This window comes from Cricetulus griseus, chromosome 6 (genome assembly GCF_003668045.3).
Source record: "Cricetulus griseus strain 17A/GY chromosome 6, alternate assembly CriGri-PICRH-1.0, whole genome shotgun sequence".
NCBI lineage: Eukaryota > Metazoa > Chordata > Mammalia > Rodentia > Cricetidae > Cricetulus > Cricetulus griseus.
The window spans coordinates 106,777,677-106,799,695 of NC_048599.1; the positions used below are offsets into that span (position 1 = coordinate 106,777,677).

Genomic DNA, 22,019 nt, shown 5'->3' on the forward strand with positions numbered 1-22,019 from the left:
GGGAGCTCTGGATTTGATTCCAGCACTGCATCTTTTTTTTTGTTTGTTTTTTTAAGCACACAGCTTTTGGATGGCAAAGTTCATTAAAAGAAAGATTAAAAGTTTATAAATGCATGAAAAACAAGTCACCTGTTATTCCACTTTCAAAAGATAACAATAATTAATATTTTGTTGTATATTGTATTCTCAAAAATTTTGTACTATGCTCATAATATTTTATAGATTGTTATTTTTATTTAATGCATATTTATTTTCCTCTTGTACCACTCTAGAATAGAATTAGTATTACTCAAAACTTGCTTTCAGAGCTGGGCACAGTGGTGCACATCTGCCTCTGCCTCCCAGCACTCGGGAGGCAGAGGCAGGTGGATCTCTGAGTTCGAGGTCAGCCTTGTCTACAGAGTGAGTTCCAGAACAGCCAAGGCTACAAAGAGAAACCCAAGCTCAAAAAATAAACAAAACAAATAAGTTAAAACCCATAAAAAAGAAAAAATTATTTTGAACACTTTTTATGGAAAATTCCAAGTATGTGGTAAAATGGAAATAATGTAGAGACAGATGCCTGTTATCTATTATCTTTTTTTCTTTTTGTGATTCCAGGGAATTAAAAACTATGTGCCTACCTCCTAGACCTAAGGGATCCTCCTGCCATGTCAGCTTCTCAAGTATCTGGGACTGCAGGCACAGGCTGCTTGTCCAGCTGCTTTGGACACCTTGCCCTTTGATTAACAGGGAGCATAGCCTGACCTGGGGGTGAAGGTGCTGCACCCTGTGTGCTATGCACTGTTTCTATCAGCTGTCATTGGGCAGCTGAATCCAGACTGTTCCATGGACTCTGGTTCTACCTTCCTCGCTGACTTTAGCCTCTGGCTCCCCGGATAAGGGAATGAGGAACTGCGGCTCTTCCCTGTAACTCTCCACTGGTGTCAAGGAACTTCCTGCCAGATTATCTGGTCCTCTTGCTTGAATGACAGGTTCTTTCCCTTAGTTTGGCCATAATTGGTGTGGGGCAGGAGGCAATGTGGGACAGGCAACCTTGTCAAACACAGAAAGTACCTCTGGCTGTGTCACTCCAGTGACTGTTTCTAAAGTTGCCTCAAGGTGCCTACCTAGCGGGTGAGGCCAGGTGTGGCAGCCTGACTTTGTGTACAGTTCCCAGCAAGTCACCTGTGCCCATGGTCAAGTGCTTGTTAAACCCTCAGAACCCCCGGGCTGCTTCTACTCTTTGAACACCTAGTGCCTTTCACAAGCTTTTTAAGAACACACATCTGGCCTGTAAGTTTTATGGCCTTTGGTGTGTTTCAAGTGGCAGGAGGCCCCTGGTATAGAAGAAGCCCAGTGCTTTTGCTCCCTCCCACCCCCCACGTTTCACATTCCAGGGTGTTTAGTCTCAGTATCACATCAGCACAATGATAGGCCCTCTGCCTGACACTGCTGACAATTCTGGCATGCTCTTTCTCATAGACTCAGCTTTGGACAAAATGTTTCCCAGGAGGCAAAGCCTTGACATTTTATACAGTGGGGCCTCACAGGGCTGAACACCAGTTTTAATCCTTTTTTTTTTTTTCTTCCTGCATCTTTTTTTGTTATTTTCCTGAGTACATTTGACTCTTGGCCACCTCAGGCCGATTATCCAAGGTTCTGGATTTTCCCCGCAGATAATTTCAGTTCTCAATGTCTGAGGCATCTAGAGTCTTGGTATAAGAAACCAGTGTCTGATTATTCCCCCGACCCATTCCTTTCTTCTCTTCACTCTTTTAGGGAGAGCCTCTCTAACTCTGAGACCCTTGCCCTCAGTTAAAAGGGGTCTTGCCCTGCCTGTTTCGTTCTATTTTTGATACATTTGTCCATTTCAGTAGACACTTTTGGTTGTCACAAGGTGTCAGCAAGGGACCCACTGCTAGCCTCTAGAGATAGAGACCAGTTGCCATTGCACACTTTATAACACCCAGTGCCGTGGTGGATCATAAATAACAGGCCAGGTTGATAAACTCACACTACAGGCAGAGGTCCCTTTATGAAAATCTTCCTGGAAGTGACATTATATAACACATAAACCAGTGCCACACTGTGCCATCTCAGAAGGGTCATCTCCATGGTCAGCCTGAGGACCGACCCATGTGTTAAGTGAGCTGTTTGGAAGCACATATGAAAACGAGTCCTCCCCATCTTCTATATGTGGCTATACTCTCCTGGCTTCATCTTAGTTAACTAATTAGATGTGTCTCCTATCTCTTCTCTCTTTTCTGTTGCTGTTTGCTGCAGATGCTGGGTCTTGCAACGCTGTCTAGGCTGTTCCAAGCAATCCTTCTGCCTGAACTCAAGTAATAGGTAGAACATAAACCTGCACAGCTATGTGTTGGTTATCTTTATGTTTTCAAATCTCTAGATGTTTTTCCAATTTTTTTATGTGTCATTTCTCTTAAGAGCTTAGTAACCCAGTTCATACGTATCATTCTTGTAGTCCAGCCATTTGTGCTTAGGGCCAGCGTAGATGAAAGCATCATTGAGGTGACACTGGGGACATCATGGCTTATTGTTGGTGGATGGACACTAAGAGAATAAAGAGACAGTTATGTCTTCTGCTTTTTAGAGGGGTTCACATGGAAGGGGACTTTTCCATGTGTCAGAGGGACCCAGATACAACTTTTTAATGGGCCACCCAAGAAAAGTGTGAACTTGGGCTTAGTTTTGTCAGGCCCAAAATGGGGTTAAGCTACTCCTAGCATGGGTGATTGGTGGTATAATATGCATCAGATCATGTCTAGACCTGGTGTTTCAATATGATTTCTAATGAAGATAGTCGTAACTTTGAGTGACGGTAGTATTTCTGTCTGTTGTGTGAAAGGGTCTAGGAGCTGGTTAAAATGCAACTTGCTCTTACTCTAATAAGACCTCCTGAGAGCAAGCTTTATCCTTAGAACATGCTCCTTCCTCACTGAAATCATAAAGCCATCAGCTAATGAATAAGGCCAGTTTTTCTTGTGCAGGCCGTGTATCTATCCCTAGAGAGACTGTGTTTGGGACATTCTGCTGAGTCTTAAATGTGTCTTTCTCAGAAAGCCAGGTGGTCCTGGTGCAGGTGGCCCACAGCTAACGAAGATGGACCAGAAGTCCTGGCTCTCTGGCGTGTGTGTCTGTCTGTCTGTCTGTTCAGGAGGGCTTGCCTCTTGCTAGTTGTTTTCTGTTTCTCTGAAGTCATTGACAGAGTAATTTTCAGAGCTGCTGTTGCAAGAATAAAAAAGCTATTGTTTGTCTTTTCTTTCAACATCTAGCCATGTCTTACAATTGTATGGTCTTCCTTGAACATGATTTTGACTCCATAGCCTAAGAAACCTTTTGGGAATCATAGCAGGAAGCCCAGCTAGTATCATAGCAGGAGGCCAGCTAGTAAATGGTCCTTGTTCACTGACTGACTGATGTCCTTGTGATTGGGGGGGTGAGGAAGGAACAGGTTGCAAGGAGATGACACTTGGTTTCAGGAGGCCTGGGAAGGCATGTCAGTGAGAAGTGAGCCCTGGGCAGGATTTCTCTCAGCACCCAACTATATTCTTTTAGGAGTGCAGTGACAGTACACACTTGTAAGTCGTTTGTGTGTAGTTTGTCCCATCCTTCCCTGAGTCATGTCTGCAGACCTGAAACTCTAAAATGGTCACAGCTGGAACATTTTCAGAAGTTTCCTTTTACATTTGTGGCTTAAGGGCTTCAAGACTGGCTTTCTGAGCGGACCCTTGATGACCAGAGCTTGCCGACTCTGAAATGAATGTTTGTAATTTCCTGACACGAGGACAAAATAAACAGCTCGGGCTTGCCTATAAATACACACCAGTGCCTCTCTAGAACTCTGGGCCTGTGTGTGTTCTTAGAGGTCTCTTTTCATGGGAAACGTTCCACCCACATCTTTCTGTTAGACATGGCGTCTCCCTGCCAGCTATGCCTTGGCCTCTGCAGTGTGGGCTATGAGTCAAAAAATATTTAAAGAGAAAAATCTAGGAAGGAATCTCCATCATTCAGTTAAGAAATGAAAAGTCAACTCTGGAGTGCACTTGGAAAATGTAACCATAGAAAGGGGCCTTCAAATATTAACACCTTATTGACCCTCCCCTTTCCCACACACTGTCTTTGAAGTCCCAAATTGGTTGACTTTAATGAATTTTAAGCTGTGAATACAAATCCTAGAAATCCTAGATAAAACATGTCAACTGAAAAGCCATTGTATTCTGGGTTGGTATTTTTTTCCAACCCATACGTTTAAGACATCTGTCAAGTAATTCTTAGTTTATCTGACTTAATAAGAGATGTTCTATGTTATAACGCTAGGTGCCTGAGCTCTGAATTTTATAACAATAAGTCAAGGAAAGGTCATAAAACTCCATGTAAGCCGGTACGAGAAGACGGATGTTTAGTTTAAACAGTACTGGAACAGAAGTATGTGTTTAATGGAATGGGCTCCTTAGTACACTTTAAACTCATGCATCTTTTGAAGATGTTAGTCTTACAGTTGAAAGTGAATTGAGAGGGCGATACAGGATATACATGTTTAATACATTTAAGGGGTGCTGATCTCTAGGGCTAATGGCTGATACAACATAGCCTTCATCATCCATTCCAACTTGTTAGATATTTTGACATATAGCTTTGGGTACATAGTTTTATATATTTTATTTTTCGGCACTGGGGACCTATTTTAGGGCTGTCCACTGGCTAGATAAGACAGCTCTCACTGGCATCAGCCATTTTCCTGCATTTACCTTTTACATGAAAATGGTAATAATCACAAGAGAAGCAAAGGGGAATGGAAAATGGAATATTATTTTGTTGGTCTCTTTTGGTATTTTGGTTCTTGATGAAGATGATTGGAACTATAACCCAGGTCAGATACTATCATAGAATTGAATATGACATCCATATACCCTTGTAGCCTAGACTTGTCCAAGGCTCTGCTGACAATTTAGTTAATTCTAGCAAGGTTTGATATGGCAGGATTCTCGCTCTCTGAAGATTTGAATGTCCTTTGAGTTCTTTGTTCCATGTAAGTCTTGTCAGAAGATGAAAAAATCAGAATTATCTTAAAGTTAAAACACAGGGTTCTCAGTTCTCATTGCACTGGGTGCCATCACAGAACTTAGCATGGCACTATTCCTCTACCGGCTTTGAAATAGAATACAGCTGCCAAGTAGCAGAGCATGGCTCATTTTTTTCTGGGATGGAGTCAAGTCCTCCTATGGTAGCAGCTGACCTGTTGACAACCACTGCTCCTCTCTCCTGAAGTTCTTCAGAAACAGCTGGGTTCCCAGGTTCAAGTGAGCAGAGGAAAAGCCAGGGAGAGAGGACTTGCCAGGCTGCCTGCTGCAGGCCTACTTTCAAAGCTGAGAGCCAATGCCAAGGGTGTTAATTTCACGTTCCCCGAACAACAAGACCCTCAAGTTGTCAAGGAATCAAGAGGTGTAGAAGTTTCCTGAAACTGGAACCTCCTGCTGTGTTGAATATTGCTTAGAACCCAGTGTCATCGGGAAGAATCTGGAGGCTCGCTGGGATGCTGGGGACTAATTGGGCATGTGACTTGCAGGTGTGCCTCCCCGAGCTAGGAGACCTTGAAGGTCATCTCTCTGCCAATGACATTTATTTGTGTGTTTTATATACAGTGCTGAGTTTATAAACCACATGTTGGCATATCATGAGCTAATCCAGAACTTTCTCTGAGACATTCAGGGAGACCGGTAGACTCCTGCTGACATCTCACTAGCCATCTAGTGACTGTAGGCTATGACGGAGGGACAGTGCTAGAGAACTCTAAACTCTGGGTTTGTGTCCTTCCTCCCATAAAAACAAAGAAGTGCATGTTTTGTGGTGAGTTATGGTAGGCTCCCTGGTGAATAATCTCTAAACAAAATTGACTGTCTCATCTGTACTCACTTGGTTGGGCAAATCATTGACAGATAAAGTGATTTTACAAGTGACTTGGTGACTCACCAAATGAGGCAACTGTGCAAAAGCCTTGAAGCTTATCCACTTGGCATCGTGTGAGAATTTATTTGCATCAAAGGTGGGTTATCCCCTTTGCGACATTATGTCACACTGAGGTAAAGGAGAATTCAAGGGCTATCGGCAGTCGTTTATGGCTTGATAACATGTTGGGATGTTGCACCACAGTGTATGTAATTGTAGACACACATTGCAAACATGGAAAGTATGACCTAATGACAACAGCAGAATACAAGCTCATAATTGTGAATATAGGTGTGAGTCTAGTCTTTGTAAGAGTTTGTGTGTACATGAGTGAATAAGTGTAGGCACATAACAGCCCACTGTGATGGGTTTGGTTAAGAAGATTTTTTTTTTTTTAATGTAGTAACTGTCGTTGCTTAATACGGTTTCGTTTTAGTAAAGGAAAGGAAGAAAGTGCTTCCATTTACTAGATTTTTCTTAAAGCCACACAAAGCAGTTGATGGAAAAATGCCTACACGTGCAGAATATTTAAATTGCAATCTTTTGGTTTTCAGAAGGTTTCTGTAGAGGAGGGCAGTGCACCTGTCTGGACCCCCATCAGAAGGATGGAGCTGTTTTCAGTGAAGTAACTCTTTGCTGTGTGAAATGCCTCCTTCTCTGCTCCCCTCTTCCTACTCCATACTTGGGAGAGAGTGACAGCCTGGTTTCCAGAGAGACTCCTTCCTGCAACCTGCAGGCTTTCCTTTCTTTCCTTTTTTTTTTTGTTTGTTTGTTTGTTTTTGGATGTGATATTGGAGGTTGAGCAAACAATGTGTGGTTGCCAGTCTTTAAAAATGTCATCTGGAGCAGGCTAGCCATGTTTTGTTGAGTGGGCCAGCACTGTTGCAGTTTGGGGAAGGACAGAGAGAATAATGGCTATTTGTTTATCTAGAATACAGTGGTAGCCTGTAGAAACAGTGATTATATGTTTTGTTTTAATCCCTGAATGCTTTCTTCCTGCAATTATCTTCCAGTCCACCATCAGCAAGTGCTGTGACTGTAGATCAGATACATCCAAAGTCCAGCCACTTTCTTCCCCCAGGCTGCTTGTGCTCATGCACTCACCAAGTTGTACTTGAACATATATATGTGGCACCTCCTTAATTCGTCATGCTCTATCAGATTGTATCATGTACAACCTTACCTCCACACAGGACCCTACAGTGACCATTGCACAATAGAAACCATCTTGCGGTTTCCTTTATGTAATGTTCCAAAGCATTCTTGCTTATAAGACTCTGTGTATGCTGTGTCCTGCCTACCTGCCTGGCCATCTTTTCCTATTTTCCTATTAAAAGATCGATTTAGCAAGTACTTATCAATCTAAATCAACATAGCTATTAAAAATAGTAGTAAATGAATAACCACCTGGCCACTAAAACATATGTCATCCTAACATCTCTTGGTAGAACACAGCTTAGAGGTATGCCACATGTCTGAGTTCCTGGATGTACACTCTGAAGAGTGTAGTTTCCATATAGGAGGGCTGGGGAGATGGCCAGTCTGTAAAATACTTGCTATCTAGTCATGAAAATGTGAGTTCAGATCCCCAGCACCCAGGTAAGAAGCTGGAAGTAGGTGCTGGAAAGACAGCTCAGCAGTTAAGAGGGCCAGCTCTCTGATGCAAAGATCTGAGTTAGATCCCCAGTACCTCCATGGCAACGAAGAAACATCTGTGATACCAGCCTTTGTGGTACCAGGCACACTGAAGGTGCACATACATACATGAAGACAAACATTATTATTCAGAACTAAATAAATAAAACTTGAAAAAAAAGCTATAATCCCAGTGCTAGAGGCAGAGACAGGAAGAACCAAGGGCTCTCTGTCCAGCCAATCAGTGAGCCTCAGTTTCAGTGACAGATACTGTCCTTTAAATCAAGGCTGTTCTCTGGTTTCACATTTACACATACACAGTTGCACCCACAACCATACATGTAGTTGTTTCTCCCCGCCCCCCTTTGTCCCTTGTGCAGTCATCTCAGTTACCTGCTTCCCTGATCTGTAGTTGGAACTTTGGGGAGAAACTCAGCTTGGCAAGGGAGACCAGATAAGCAGCAGTTCAGTTCTGAAGACGGTTAATGAATGGACTTCTCTCTCTGTCTCTGTCTCTGTCTCTCTCTGTCTCTGTCTGTCTGTCTCTCTCCTTTCCCTCCCCTCCCTCCCTCCCTTTCTCTGCCTCCCCCCTCTCTCCCTCCCTCTCCCTCTCTCTCTTTTAGTGCTTTTTGATATATAGAAGGGGCACCATATCTCATTACAGATGGTTATGAGCCACCATGACCCTTGGAGGAGCAGGCAGTGCTCTTAACCACTGAGCCATCATCTCTCCAACTCAGGACTTCTTCTTTTTAAAAAGCAGCTCTGTTCTTGAGCTGGGGAAACTGTTTGGTTACTTGCTGCTTCATGGATATAGTAGCTAGAAATGTTTAGTTAGCTGGGAACCTGACACATTTCTCCACAAAGAAAGTTTTCTGTGTAACAATTGCTATGTGGTCATGATGGTTGTTTTCAGAGCCATAGGATTCACAAGAGGGCCATTAAAAGGAACCAAACAGGAACAGGGCCTCAGCGGGATTGGAGGTGATTATATGGAGGTGCTGGAAAGGCACATTCTTAGGATGTAGGGTTTGCAGCCCCTTGCCTCTTGGCTTCCTGTCCTTTCCTTGGTTATGACTGAGGGTGTCTGCAGTAGACTGCTCTAAGCAATATTGTCTTGGGCAAGTTACTGCTGTGGCTGTGCCTGATTCCTCAATTAGAAAAGGCAAGCAAAAGACAGCAGTTACCTACCTCTGCAAGGCTCTCAGTACCAACTGTCCTTATACATTCAAGGGTAATAATACAGAAATTTGGGTCTGCCAGACAGTGGTGGCCCATGCCTTTAATCACTCAGGGAGCAAAGACAGGCCGACCTCTGTGAGTTCGAGTCTAGCCTGGTCTACAGAATTGAGTTCCAGGACAGCAAAGGCTACACAGAGAACAAACTAACAAAAATTTGGATCTGATACATTCTTGTTAAACAGTGCCCAGACTGTGATTATCCTAGACACTTGGATGGAGGTTATGGCAGTGACCTTTGAAAGAAGACCTCCAAAGTTGAGGCTGACTGTGAAATCCATGCTTAGCCTATAGGTCCTAATGTACTTGGCTGTGAGAAAAGGTACCCCCCCTACACACACACACACACACACACACACACACACACACAACACACACACACACACACACACACACACACACACACACACACACACACAATATCCATCATCTACTTTTGAGACTCTGCATTCCCAGCATTGTGCCCAGTCAGAGTGATGGCTTCTTTCTTTTGATACAAAACCAGTGTGCATGGAAGTAGGTACTCTTTTCGTATTCACACCCTTCCCATTTCCAGATGGCTTAAGGCTGGAGCATTACAGGAAGTAGAGGCCACTCACTGCCTTGCTGTGCCTATTCAAAGTGGGACACTTGTGCCTTTTGGCTTTTGCCAGTGGGTGTATCTGTTTATCTGTGTGAATGGTAATGGACATTCCTCTGTGGAATGTTGGCCTCCATTTGGCTGATTTAATCAGTAGAACAAGTGGGTTTTGCTGGGAGGAGCTACTGCCCCCTCAGCAGAACAGGGAAGTTTTCAGTCCTGCCAGAGGTTGGGTGAGGACTTCAGTATGACCCTTTGCTGAGTGTAAAAACGAGACGTTTCTCCATGGATTGTGTGCATGCCGTGGTTCAGGGCCTGATGAAGTGTATCCTGAGACACAGGAATGGAGGGTTGTTGAGGCCCTTTGCCTGGCACCAGTTCTCCTGTTAGGAGTTTTCCACTGAAGTTTCTTGGTTTTACTAATCTGACACATTTTGTGTGGTTCTGCCCTGCTGCCTCCTGGATCCATCTTTAAAGTGGGAAGTTCCCAGCCTATTCTGGCAGAACTTGGCTCTTTAGGGTAAGGTGTGCTGTGACTCCTGACTCCAGAACTGAACAGGATGTTGTGCAAATGAGAAGTACTTCAAGGCAAGTGGCTCCCAAGGCTCGGCACTCAGAGCTCCCTGCTGCGTTCCCCAGAGCTCCCCATTTGCACAAGTAGCAGAGGGAGAATTAGCGAGTTAGCATGGTAACTGGGTAGCTCTTCCTCTCCTCTGTGTACCCAGAATGGAACACGGTTCTACTTCCCTTGTCCTCAAATGGCCTCCCCAGTGGTGGGATGGTACATGCTTCACCACAACGGCAATACTTATAAGAGCCATCCGTTTTCTAAGCAGGGGCGGAAGGACCACGAGCATGTAAGTGTCAGGATGAAGGGTGCCGGGCATCTCTGGGAGCCTTGGCGAAGTGGCAGGTTCTGCTTGCGGTTCTTCAAGACGGCTTCATTCAGCCCATGTACTTCGTCATCAGTCCCTGGAGTATATTGTTTCCCCTCTTCCTCCATAACAAAACTGGGTGCTGTTTGCTAATGAAGAGCTTGTGTGTTTCACTGTAAGAAGTCCTCTCAACTTCAGATTTAAAGTTCTAGAAAACAGTTTTATCTCTGAGGGGCTAGACCTATGAGTGCTTCAGACTCTTTCTATTTTATGGGACTGGTGCCCCGAAGCCTCAGACATACTATAGGATGCACTACCACTGAGTGTTCAATGTATTTTTAATTGGTAAGTAGTCATAGCCACAGAGTGGTGTGTGTAAATGTGTGTGTGTGTGTGTGTGTGTGTGTGTGTGTGTGTGTGTGTGTGTATGTGTATGTGTATGTGTATGTGTATGTGTATGTGTATGTTATTTAAGAAGAAAAAGAACTAGGGAGTAAATCTTGGTCCTAATCACAATGAGTTGGGTGCAGTTGAGCAGCATAACACATATTTTGCAATCTGAACCTTTAACTCATGCTTAGTATTTTCCTATGTGACCCTAAAATTAGCGATTTTTGTTGAAGACTGTTACAGCTGTTACCGGTTTTCTTTCATGTGCCTCCTGCAGGAGATTTGAGCATAGTTTACCCTTCCAGCTCTTCACTGGTTGGGTTAGTGTAGTTTGAAGCCTAAGGTAAGCTTGTTTACATTTTTCCAGCTTGATTCCATGCCCCAGCTTCCCGTTATCTCACTTAAAATCAGAACCTGGGGCTACTTTGTGTTTTTCTGTGGCAGTAATTAGGTGTTTGCTTGATGAGTTCCATACAAGGGCCACCTTGCTTGTGCTTGGCGAGGATGGTGACCTCTAAATGCTTTGCCAAGCTGACTTGCTCAGGAAGGTCAGAGGTGAAACATACGGACATTTTTCAGTTTCTGTCTGTCTCTGCCTCCCTCTTTCCCTCTCTCCTATCTTGAGCCTTTTCATTGCCAAATGCATAAGGGGATATCAACAGGCTTAGCTATGACATACACAAGGTCACTAATGTTTATGGCTACATTGGAAAATGTGGCTTTGTTATGTGGGACTCCTCATAGCCTCCTGGTATTGTACATTCATGCAGACAGAGCACCCGCAGAATCTGCTTTGTACATTAATGCCTGTAGCAACTGACTTGTGATACTTTTCTCCCAATTGTCCTTCCTTGTGAATGATTTGAGATGTCACTGTGTGTTCCCGTCACAGTATGATAATTTTGATTGGTGTACTGGGGCTTATAAGGGTATTTTCATGTACACATGTATTGTATTTTAAGCATGTTTTCTCTTACAAACCTTAGAATCTTTTGTCTCCCTGTCCCTCTTTCCATTAGTCCTCTTCGTTTTCCTAGTCAGTTTTGTTTCTACTTTCATGTCATACACATATGTGATTCTACATATGTAACATAATGGCATGTCATATTTCATGCACGGGATACATGATTTTATGTTCATGTCATTTATATACAATTTTGTGTATTCATTCATATCCATGAATCATAAAAAAATATGCAATGTTTGTCTTGAGACTGACTTAGTTCCCTTAATCTCAGTCTTCATTTCCATCTATGTTGTTGTGAAGAATATGATTTTGTTATTTATGACTTAACCCTGAAGTCTCAGATGAGCTTATTTACATCTGTCTAGTTTGATTTCACACCCCCAGGTTCCTGCTTTCTTGCTTAAAGTCAGAACCTGGGCCTACTTTTTTTTTTTTTTTTTTTTTTCTTTTTTTCTGTGCTTTAGCTACATGGTTTTGATAAGTTTAGCACTTCTGAACAGATCTTCAGTACACATTGCTGTGCAGATATCTCTGTGATAGGCTGATGGACAGGAGTACAGAGATGGGTGAAATGATAGGTCTAGTTTGAGTTTTGTGAGGAACCTCCATGCAGATTTCCATTGTGTCTGGGCTGGGTCACATTCCCACCAGGGCTCTCTATGAGTTCCCTTTTGTCATTTTCCTTGTCATCATTGATTAGTTGTTTTCTCTTTTCACTGCCATTCTGACTAGGGTGAGTTTGGGATCTCAGAGTGAAGTAGTAATTTGCATACCTCTGATGGCTAGCACTGGTTGAACATTTTTTCACACGTTGGTTGGCCCGTTGCACTTCATCTTTTGTATTTGTCTGCGTCTGTGTGCGCTTGTATGTTAAGGCCAGAGAATCTCACAAGTCTTCCTCAGTTGATGCCCACCTTAGGTTTTGAGACAGAGTGTCTAAAAATTGATTGATTTAGCTAGAATGGCTAGTCAGTCTCCTCTCGTCTCCTTCCCAGGGCTGGGATTACCTGCTCCTGCCACTGGCTTTCTTGGCGTAGGTGCTGGGGATAGAAACTCAAGTCCTCATGCCTGTGCATAAAGTATGCCTGCGCCATCTCCATCATACTTGAGCATTAGCCAGCATGTCCATAGATTTGCTTGCTCTTAGGTTCCTTTTGTTTTTTGAGTGCTTTGTGTATTCTAGATACTTACCCTCAGTCACACTTGTATTTAGCGGATTTTCACCTGTTTTGGAGGATGCTTCTTCACCTGATTGTTTTCTGGGCAGAAGCTTTTAATTTTCACGGTTTGGTTTGTTGCTATTGTTTCCTGAGCAAATAGAGTTCTTTCCAGAAAGCCCCAGCTGCACCTCGAGGTGTTTTCTCTACTTTTTTCTTTTGATAGTTTGAGAGTTTCAGGTCTAGCATTTCGGTCTTTGATCCATCTGAAGTTGCTGTTTGTACAGGATGAGAGATAAGGATCGAGTTTCACTCTCTTACATGTGAAAGTTTTATTTCCCAGCACCATCACACCAGTTATGTGGTCATTTGTCATCTAAACAGATGACAGCTTTATGTGCATGACCTAGTACATACTTTAAAATTCGGGCCATCATGTAAGAGTGGGTACACGGGAGGGGGGAGGTGGGGGGGCACGGGGGCGGGACCAAATACCAGTATTATTTTTAAGTAAAATGTGGCCCAAGGAAAAACCTCTCCTTGCAAGACTCAATGCTTTTATGTTGAAAACGGCAACAAGAAACCCATCACCAACTTTAACAATTGGGGACATCTGACATAAATCTGGCTTTACAGCTTTTCTGCAAGTCCAGACAATCTTTCCAGGCTAAGTGCCTATACCTCTGTAATTCTCACCAGTGTATCCATTCATCAGCGTCTCCCCTGGTCAGTTTCTGGCCCTCAAGTGACTGGTTGGCTTTGTGTGCTGTAAGGTTGGATATAAATAGAACAGAGTAAGCTGGGCAAAGAGGGCTGGAAGAAAGCTGTGAGCCAAAGCCATTTGTTTTGTGCTCTATACACCACATGCCAACACTTCTATAAAGAAAACCCGATATGGCTCTGGACTGTACTCACTGGCAGAATGGGTATATGGCTGATCAACATAATTAAAGAGTCCTTCTGTATGCTGGGAAAGGCCCTAGCCCTTATTAAAGTTTGGCTTGGTGTTCCTAATGTAAGTAGGGTGTGATGATAGACTCCTTTCCAGTGAGCATTGTGAATGTCAGACTTAATGCCATGCCCAGCCCCAGCCTTGCAACTTAGGGGAAGTTGTTACTGGGAAATCAGCTGCATCCTGACTTTAACATGAACTAACTTTGTTTTGGAGTAAGTGTGCACCTATGTGTGTGTAACCTAGTAGATGTTATCAGTTATTAGAGGGAAAGATACTGCTTATTATAAGAGATAACTCTTTTAGCACAAGAGCTGAATAAATTAGGGTGCATCAATGCCATGGAATATTATACAGTATTAAAATGACAAGTTGAGATTTCCTTAAAGAGCAATGCTAGCTGTACTGGCTGGTTTTGTGTGCCAACTTAACACAAACATTAGGCATTAGAGGGGAAGGAGCCTCAGACAAGGCAATGCCTCAGTGAGATCCAGATGTAAGGCATTTTCTCAATGGTTAATCAATGGGAAGGGCCCAGCCCATTGTGGGTGGTACCATCCATGGACTGGTGGTCCTGGGTGTTATAAGAAAGCAGGCTGAGAAAGTCATGAAGGAGCAAGCCAGTAAGCAGCAAGCCTCCATGGTCTCTGTAATGCTCCTGCTTCCAGGATCCTGTCCTGCTTGAGCTCTTGTTCTGACTTCCTTCAGTGATGAACAGCAATGTAGAAGTATAAACCAAACAAACTCTTTCTTCCACAACTTGCTTTTTGGTCATGGTATTTCGTCAAAACAACAGAAACCCTAACTCAGACCCTAGCTAAATTTTAGTTAGGACTTATCGTGTACTGGACACCATTCCAAGGGTTTCCCATGAATTAATTTGCTAGATCCTGACAACCCTCCCTTTAAGCTGGATATTCTTACCACCATATAACAGATAAGAAACTGAGTCATGGAGAAGTTAACAAGTCCATTCAAAGAGAAACAGTTAATATGGTGTAGTATTAGGGTGTGAACCTGTGTAATTAATGGTCACAGATGATTTAAAGATGTGTCTTAAGAGAGACAACTAAAGTTGATTACATCAAGTCTTGCTATAGAATAGTAATCCATCAGTCACTGCTGCTGAATTCTCTGAACTGTCTTTTACATATTAGGTTCTCCTGTGTTTCATGTTGTATCAGACATGAAGAAGCATTCAGCCTTTTGCTTCCAACTTTAGAGTTCTCTCCTTCCCTTCAAACCAGCAGAACCTTCCTGATGCTAAGCATTGTTTCTAACACAGAAGAGCTTTGGCCTGGGTCCCTTACATGCCATAGACATACAGCCTGTAGGTAAAGTTGGCCTTTTTCATGGTTTGCAGGGAGCAGTGAGTCCCAGCAGAAGTGCCTTACATTTACTGGATTGCTGTTTTCAGAAGTGAAACATGCTATTGAGCCATATAAGTAGATTTAATTAGTCCATTAAGGAAGCTGAAGTTTAGACAGTAGGGAACTCATATGTTTGATGAGTAGAGTCTTCATTGTGGTGGTGTGATGTGCATGGCCCCACAGGTTCATATGTTTGAATGCTTGGTCACTGGTTAGTGGAATTGTTTGGGAAGCATTAGGAGGTGTGGCCTTGTGGGAGGAGGTGGGCCCACTGGGGTGGGCTTTGAGGTTTCAAAAGTGTATGCTAGCCTAAGTGTCTCTCTACCTGCTCCCTGCAGGTCAGGATGTAAAGTTACTGCTCCATCTCATGGCAGTTTCCTGCCATGATGTTCATGGCCTAACCCTTTAAAATTGTAAGCAAACTCCCAATTAAATGCTTTCTTGAAAAGAGTTGCTTTGGTCATTTGTCTCTTCACAGCAATAGCACAGTGACTAAGACAGTCATCTAACCTCATTTTTAACGATCTTGCTAACCTAAGATGTGGAAACTACACTGATTTACCAAAGGCCCTTACGGTGATTCTTGCCTCTGGTTATTGACTTAATTAGGTCAGAACTTGTAATTAGCATGGCATTCACCAGAGGTGTCAGTGGAAGAGTGGCTCAGAATAGACATTGGATGGCTTTGTGTCAGTCTTCTGGGGCTGCTATAACAAAATATCATAGTTCAAGTGGCCTGAACCACAGACTAAAATCGACTTCCAAGTTCAGGAGGCTGGGCAGTGTAGCTCAGGGTCCTGGCCTACATGTTTTCTGTGAGTCCACTTTCCTGTTTGTAGACCTAGTACTTTTTCTCTGGATGGGAAGAGAGGAAAGTGAATTCTTGCTTGTCAGTTACTATACCGATGATACTGAGGAACTTTTGTTGTCTATACCACCTCCCAGAGCCCTTTTTCTAAGTTCACTGTGGGTTGTGGCTTTTACCATATGTATTTGTAGTGTGTAGTAAAAGCTCAAGCCACTGCAGCTGCCCAGCTCCATCTTTATTCTTCATGGATGATCTTGTAGAAGGATTTATCCTGCTTATATTAGGAGCCAGTCACCTTTGGACTTTTATCTTCCAGTGAATTGCCTGCCTGCCACATGGTAGGGCTTTAGTTTCTGTTTGATGATGAATTAATGTCAGTGACCTCTTGTTGCCTTTTTGTGTCTGAAGTTTTCTTGTGGCTGTTAAGCCTAGACTTTCCAGTTGGGTAGCCAGGGAGTCTTGTTTCAATGAGTTGTTACTGGGTTAGGCCCTGTGAACATTGGATTATATAAGGGAAATACTTCTAAGTATGAAGGAATAAGATGCTGGGGTCTGTGTGATGGGGAGGAGAGGGAAGTCACAGGAGACCCACACTAAGACACTTCTTGTGGTTAAAGAAGAAATTTACATCTCATTTCTGATTTTCACAACAGAAAAGGGGAGCATGATATGTGTCTCATGTTCTCTTAAGTTGTTTAGGAATGAGACATTTTTGTACCAGCAAACATGCAAGGAGGAATTTGTTAACATGGGTCATAGAACTAAGAGCTTTGACCGTACTGTTTAGACATTTCTGACAACACTGATATGATGTATTTTTTTTAGTAAAAGAAACACCGAAGTCTATGTTTCTTATGGACTTGCTGAAATCCAAAGTTATGACACTAAGTTACATGTCTAGGAAGTATTTCTGTGAGTAACTCGAAGTGTGAGTGCAGCTGTTCAGGTTTCTGCTGATCAGTTCAGTCCAAGCAGCAGTACAGATGAGGAAATGAGAATACATGCCCACCCAAAGACTCATTTGTACCCTGGTCAGGAGTTCCAAGGAAACTGCCACTGTCTGCGATCACTGTAATCCTGGAACTCGCATTATAGACCAGGCTGGCCTCCAACTTACAGATATCCGCCTGCCTCTGCTTCCTGAGTGCTGGGATTAAAGGCACACGCCACCACTGCCTGGCAATAATTTCCGTCTAAAACTTAAAAGCTGTTCTTTGCCTGGAATTACCAGAGAAATAAGTTGAGATCAATTGACTTAAAACTGCCTGAAAAGACAGAAAGACAGCTTTTTTTAGTCTGACACATGGGCCTACAGAATGCTTTAATTCACTTTGGACAGAAGTCTGGAATAAAACGAGAAATGTTGAAGGCTTCCTGGTCCCAAGGATGATCTGCATTAGAAACACACCATCAAATAAATGATAGTGAGTTGTAGTTGAAAATTTCCCTTGCTTCCACTTTACCTCACATTGCTAACACTTGTTTATTTCCTGGATTTCTTAGCCTACATTTTAAGGCTTCCTTTATTTGTTCAGCAAAATACCTACAAATCTTTAAAGCAAAACTGTGTCATTATTTCTAAATGGACCTTTGAAAAGTTGTTAGGTCACCTCTTCCTTTGGTGGCAAAGCATGGATTTCCTTTACCCCCGGGACTCTCCACTCTGGTGCAGCAGGCTTCCAAGTTTTGATCACGACTCACAGTAGAACACGCTTTGAACCAGAGCTACACAAAGCTGTTCTCACTCCTCCCTGGCATACATTCTGAAGCTGCCTTCCAGAAGGTACTAGCCTCCACCCACCCACACCGAGTTCATGACTGGTGTGTCCTGGCTGGCATTTTGGAAACAAACAAACAAACACCAACTGGCATGCCTTGTTATGGAGTCCTAAGCCTATGTTTTTCAATTACTGCAAGAGGAAAAAAAAAATGCATCTTTTACCTCACTGTGAGGGTGAAGACTTGGTCTTTAGGATGTCATCTCATTTTAACTTGGTCCTTGATGCCTTTTGCAGTTAAAGGGTATCCCTGGATTCAAAATGAAAGCTCCCAGTGTTCAGGAGAAGATTATATCCTTTCTTGCTAGTGCAGTGGGCTTCTGCCATATAGTTTCGTATTTACCCTGCAGAGATAAAGTGCAGTGAGAGTCCTATAGAGCTGGAGACTTGCCTTTTTGAATCCCTTTTTTTTTTTTTTTTTTTTTTTTTTTTTTTTTTTTGATTTTTTGAGACTGTGTAGCAGCTTTGTAGACCAGGCTGGCCTCGAACTCAGAGATCCACCTGCCTCTGCCTCCCGAGTGCTGGGATTAAAGGCGTGTGCTGCCACTGCCCAACGATTTTTCAAATTCTTGTTTGTGACTGCATTCTTTAATGTGTTAGTGGAAGTCTGGGATTGTAAGTCAAGGGCAGATGGGAGGACCTGATGTTATATACAGCTATTCAGTCTTTCCTGGGAGCTGGCCTGCCTTCTGTTCTTCAATTGCGCTGATTAGAAAATACTCAGGGCGATGTATTAAGGGTGCAACTGCGGGGTGGAAAACTGATAGAAGAGTGTTATGGCATTCTTCCAGCAGCTAGGTAAAATGTTTGTTGATTTTTCTGCTGGGTCCCAGGCCCACTGCTAACCAGCTACTTAGTCCTTTCTCTGTGGCTTCCCTCACTGACAGTCTCTTGTTCTGGGAGATGAAAAACACATTTTTCTATCAGCAGGACTCTTTGTAGTGTTTGACTTGATATCTGGAACATTCTGCATTGAAGCCAACTCTAGGGGCTGTGAGGCCAACCTGGTGGGACTGAGGCTCCTGGAGGGCCCCTAGTTTGGGAGAGGAAGACTGTGTCCCACAACAGTACTCTTCCTGTTCCTGAGAGGGAGGTCCACTTGCACCTTTTCTCCAGGTTGGTTCTCTTTGGTTGAGCCACTGAATATTGAAGAAATACGTTCCTGGCAAGACCAAAGCCAGTGAGGAAGGGCAGGCTGTGCTCTGGCTTGTGGGAAGTAGACAGACTGCACAGATGTGGGCGTCTGGCACACGGACTCAGATCCCAGCCCAGGTACTTACTTATTAGCTATGTGACCTTGGGCAACATTGCAAGGCTCCCATTTTCTCACATATAAAATGAGGCTGATAATAAAACCGTACAAGCTTTAGCGGGAATTTTATGGCTATAATGCTACTGTGCTGTGGGTGGTCAGCACATGGGGTTCACATAGGTTGGGCCTTTGTGTGTATGGAAGCCTTGAAGGCAGAGGACTGGTTAGGAGCACTAGTCTGATCCTCCAACTCCCAGCTGATGGAGGCAGGGGGCCCACACCACCTTTCCTAAATCAGCACTTATGGATGAACGTTAGAGTCATCTCTGTCTCCTTTTTTTTCTTTTTTACAGTCCCAGGCTCAGGCTATGTTCTCTCATTGGACATCTAGCAGTAGGAGAGGGTTTATATGATTGGGATGCGATTTCTTGGTTTCATCTGTGGAATTAAGGTGCCTTGATCTGGGGGTCTTTTGCCCTGATGGAATCTAAATCTGATTAGAAGTTCTTGGTGTTGTGCCACAAATCATTAACCCCCCCATTCCATTTCTATAAAACATGGATAACAGTGTGGCTCCGTCATCTTTTAGGAGTTTGAGTGCATTAGCTAATGATCAAGAGAACTTAAAAATACGAAGTTCCCGTGAGTGCCAAGAGATTTTGTAATTACACATTTGCATTATTTTGCTTGGCATCCTGAAGGGCTGTGTTTCAAACACAAGGATCCTGGGGCAGATTTCTGCTTTTCTAATTGCAGAGCAAGAACTGCTCCCCCTTCCCCCAGGAGTGTTCAGGATGCTAAATCTCAGGACCTGGTGGAAGTCCTGAAGTAGCCCAGGAAGAACTGTCTTGGGTTGCACTAAAGTGGAGGGAGAGCCCGAGATACACGTATAGTTGAAGTGATTCAGAACCTAAGGGTCGTAGCCGCTTCAAGCAGAGATGTGCTGGCTTTGCTTGTCCCTATGTCCTCATAGAGACACCTGGAAACCCTCCTCCTCTAAATAACCATTTTATGACTTACTTAAGGGACTCATTGAAGATGTCACCGGTAACGTTTGAATACCTTCAGTCAGAGACTTAAAATAACAGACATTTAAAAAGAGAGGTGCATAAGCAGCAATAAACTGGTGCCTTTTGATAGCTGTTGTTTTCATTTTGTTACAGGTAGTGGAGCGACTGCTGTGGTCCAGGCAGCACTGTGCAAACCCAGGCAAGAACGTGTAGCCATAAAGCGCATCAACCTGGAAAAATGCCAGACGAGTATGGATGAGCTATTAGTGAGTATAAGGGAAGGGGATGCCTGCTGCCTGCTTGCTCTTCCTGACTCTGGGCTTGCCAGGGTGGCTGGGTGAGAGAAAAGAACTTAGTGTTGGTGGGGAGTGTTTCTCGGGAATCAACCACACTCCTCTCCTCTCCCCTGAGCGACTACTCTCTACCACATGAATAAGTGGCTGTGATACACAGTGTTCAGGCTGCACAGCCCCAGTGGTCCCTCAGTGTAACACTCTTGTTTTATACAACAAAGGAACACCTTCCGTGCTCTGAACTGAGGTCATGGGATTTCTGACCCCAGAGTTCAGATGTCGGCCTTCTCCTGGGCCTTATCTTAGAGTTCGTGACACAGCTGTGGGTTCCTTCAGAAGTATTTTTAAGTCATTTCTGCTTTTATAGATCGCAAAATCACACACAAATTTAGGTTTGGGTTTTTTTCCCCCCTTCGTTTGTGGTTACCTTGTGTTTCTCGTTTGAAATGAGGCACGCACATACACAACTGGAGCTTGTCTGTGTGGGTCTGACTATATAGCAGTAGCGCTGGTTGGTTGAGGGGACATTTGCTTTGGGCTTAACTGACTCATTATTAAATGAACAGCTTAGCAAATGGTTATTAGTTACCCAGCAAACTGTGAAGGATTTTAGACTTTAATCTCATAAATATAGTTGTCATTCTGGCTGCCAGGTTTTTTATTTTTTTCTCCTTTTTGGCCATTTATTTCAGGATAAAACTGCAGTGGAGGAGTTAACCGATGGGTTATCCCGACGCTAATCCCAGCACAAATATTAGTCCAGCAGCACCATACAAGCTACAAAGTATAATGACAGTTGGCTCCACATAAAGAAGCCTTTTGTTTTATTCTACGCTGGGAATGGAATGCCATTAACAAGAGCTTTTTGTCCCTCCTCAGAATATAGCTTTTATTTCAGGCTAATTACAGTACACTATAGTATAAATAAAGTTCAAGGCAAAAGCTGTACTTTTCCAGATCTTCCATTTTAAACCAGGTTGCACAATGCATAGATCTCACTGGGACTGAAGCAAAGGACTGCCAGCCAAAGCCCCGATTAAAGCAAGGGCTTCTGCAATTAAATGTTCATTTAAAAACATCATTCACTTACATCTCCCCCCCCTCGAAATTTCAGCTGTACATTGCTTACATGGGCTTTGCTCCTGCATAGGACTTACCTGTTTCTAACTGTAGTGACCAATACAATTGTGCCTTTGTCGTTCACCAGTCCACAAGGTCACCTTCCCTGAGTGGAAAAAGCATTGAATAAAATGTGGAGAGAGTTGGTCCTGCTGTAGCCACTAACTTGTTTTTAACTTGGGTGGCATGGTCTAATAGCTTTGGGTAATTTTAAGAGAGAGCTGAATTGTAAGATCCCAGAGGTCTCTTAGGAATCTTCAAATTCTGTGGCTGTGCATGAGGGTGCATTTTTTTTTCTGCATGTGAACTGTATATTAACATTCACGCATTGTTTGAAACTCCCCTTAAGAGCTTGCTGGTGGTGTTTCATGGTGGTGCTCTGTTGGAGCCCTAGCCACCTTTTGACTACCAGCCAGGTATTTAGAGTTTGTACAGTTTGAGTATCTTTGCACTGCAGCCTTGGAAGCAGCTTTTGGGCTGCGCCTGTGCTGTAGTCTGGTCCCTTTCATGCTCCTATTACCCAAGGCCGTTTGTAGCTTTTTATCACACTTGGCAAACAGGTATGATGGCCCAGTTAGGGCTAGATTGGAGGCCAGCAGAGACCTCCTCATTCCAGTCTCTTTCTTCCGTTTCTTAGGACAGTAA

At 43.4% G+C, this 22,019-nt stretch overlaps 1 protein-coding gene across 1 annotated transcript in view; it reads left to right on the forward strand.

Annotated features, from left to right (window-relative positions):
- Positions 1-22,019, forward strand: part of Stk39 (serine/threonine kinase 39) — a 269,282-nt gene that overhangs the window by 42,424 nt on the left and 204,839 nt on the right. The window contains exon 2 of the mRNA XM_027420256.2: positions 20,116-20,228. Coding sequence (XP_027276057.1) covers positions 20,116-20,228 — 113 coding nt within the window. The remainder of the gene's footprint in view (positions 1-20,115; positions 20,229-22,019) is intronic.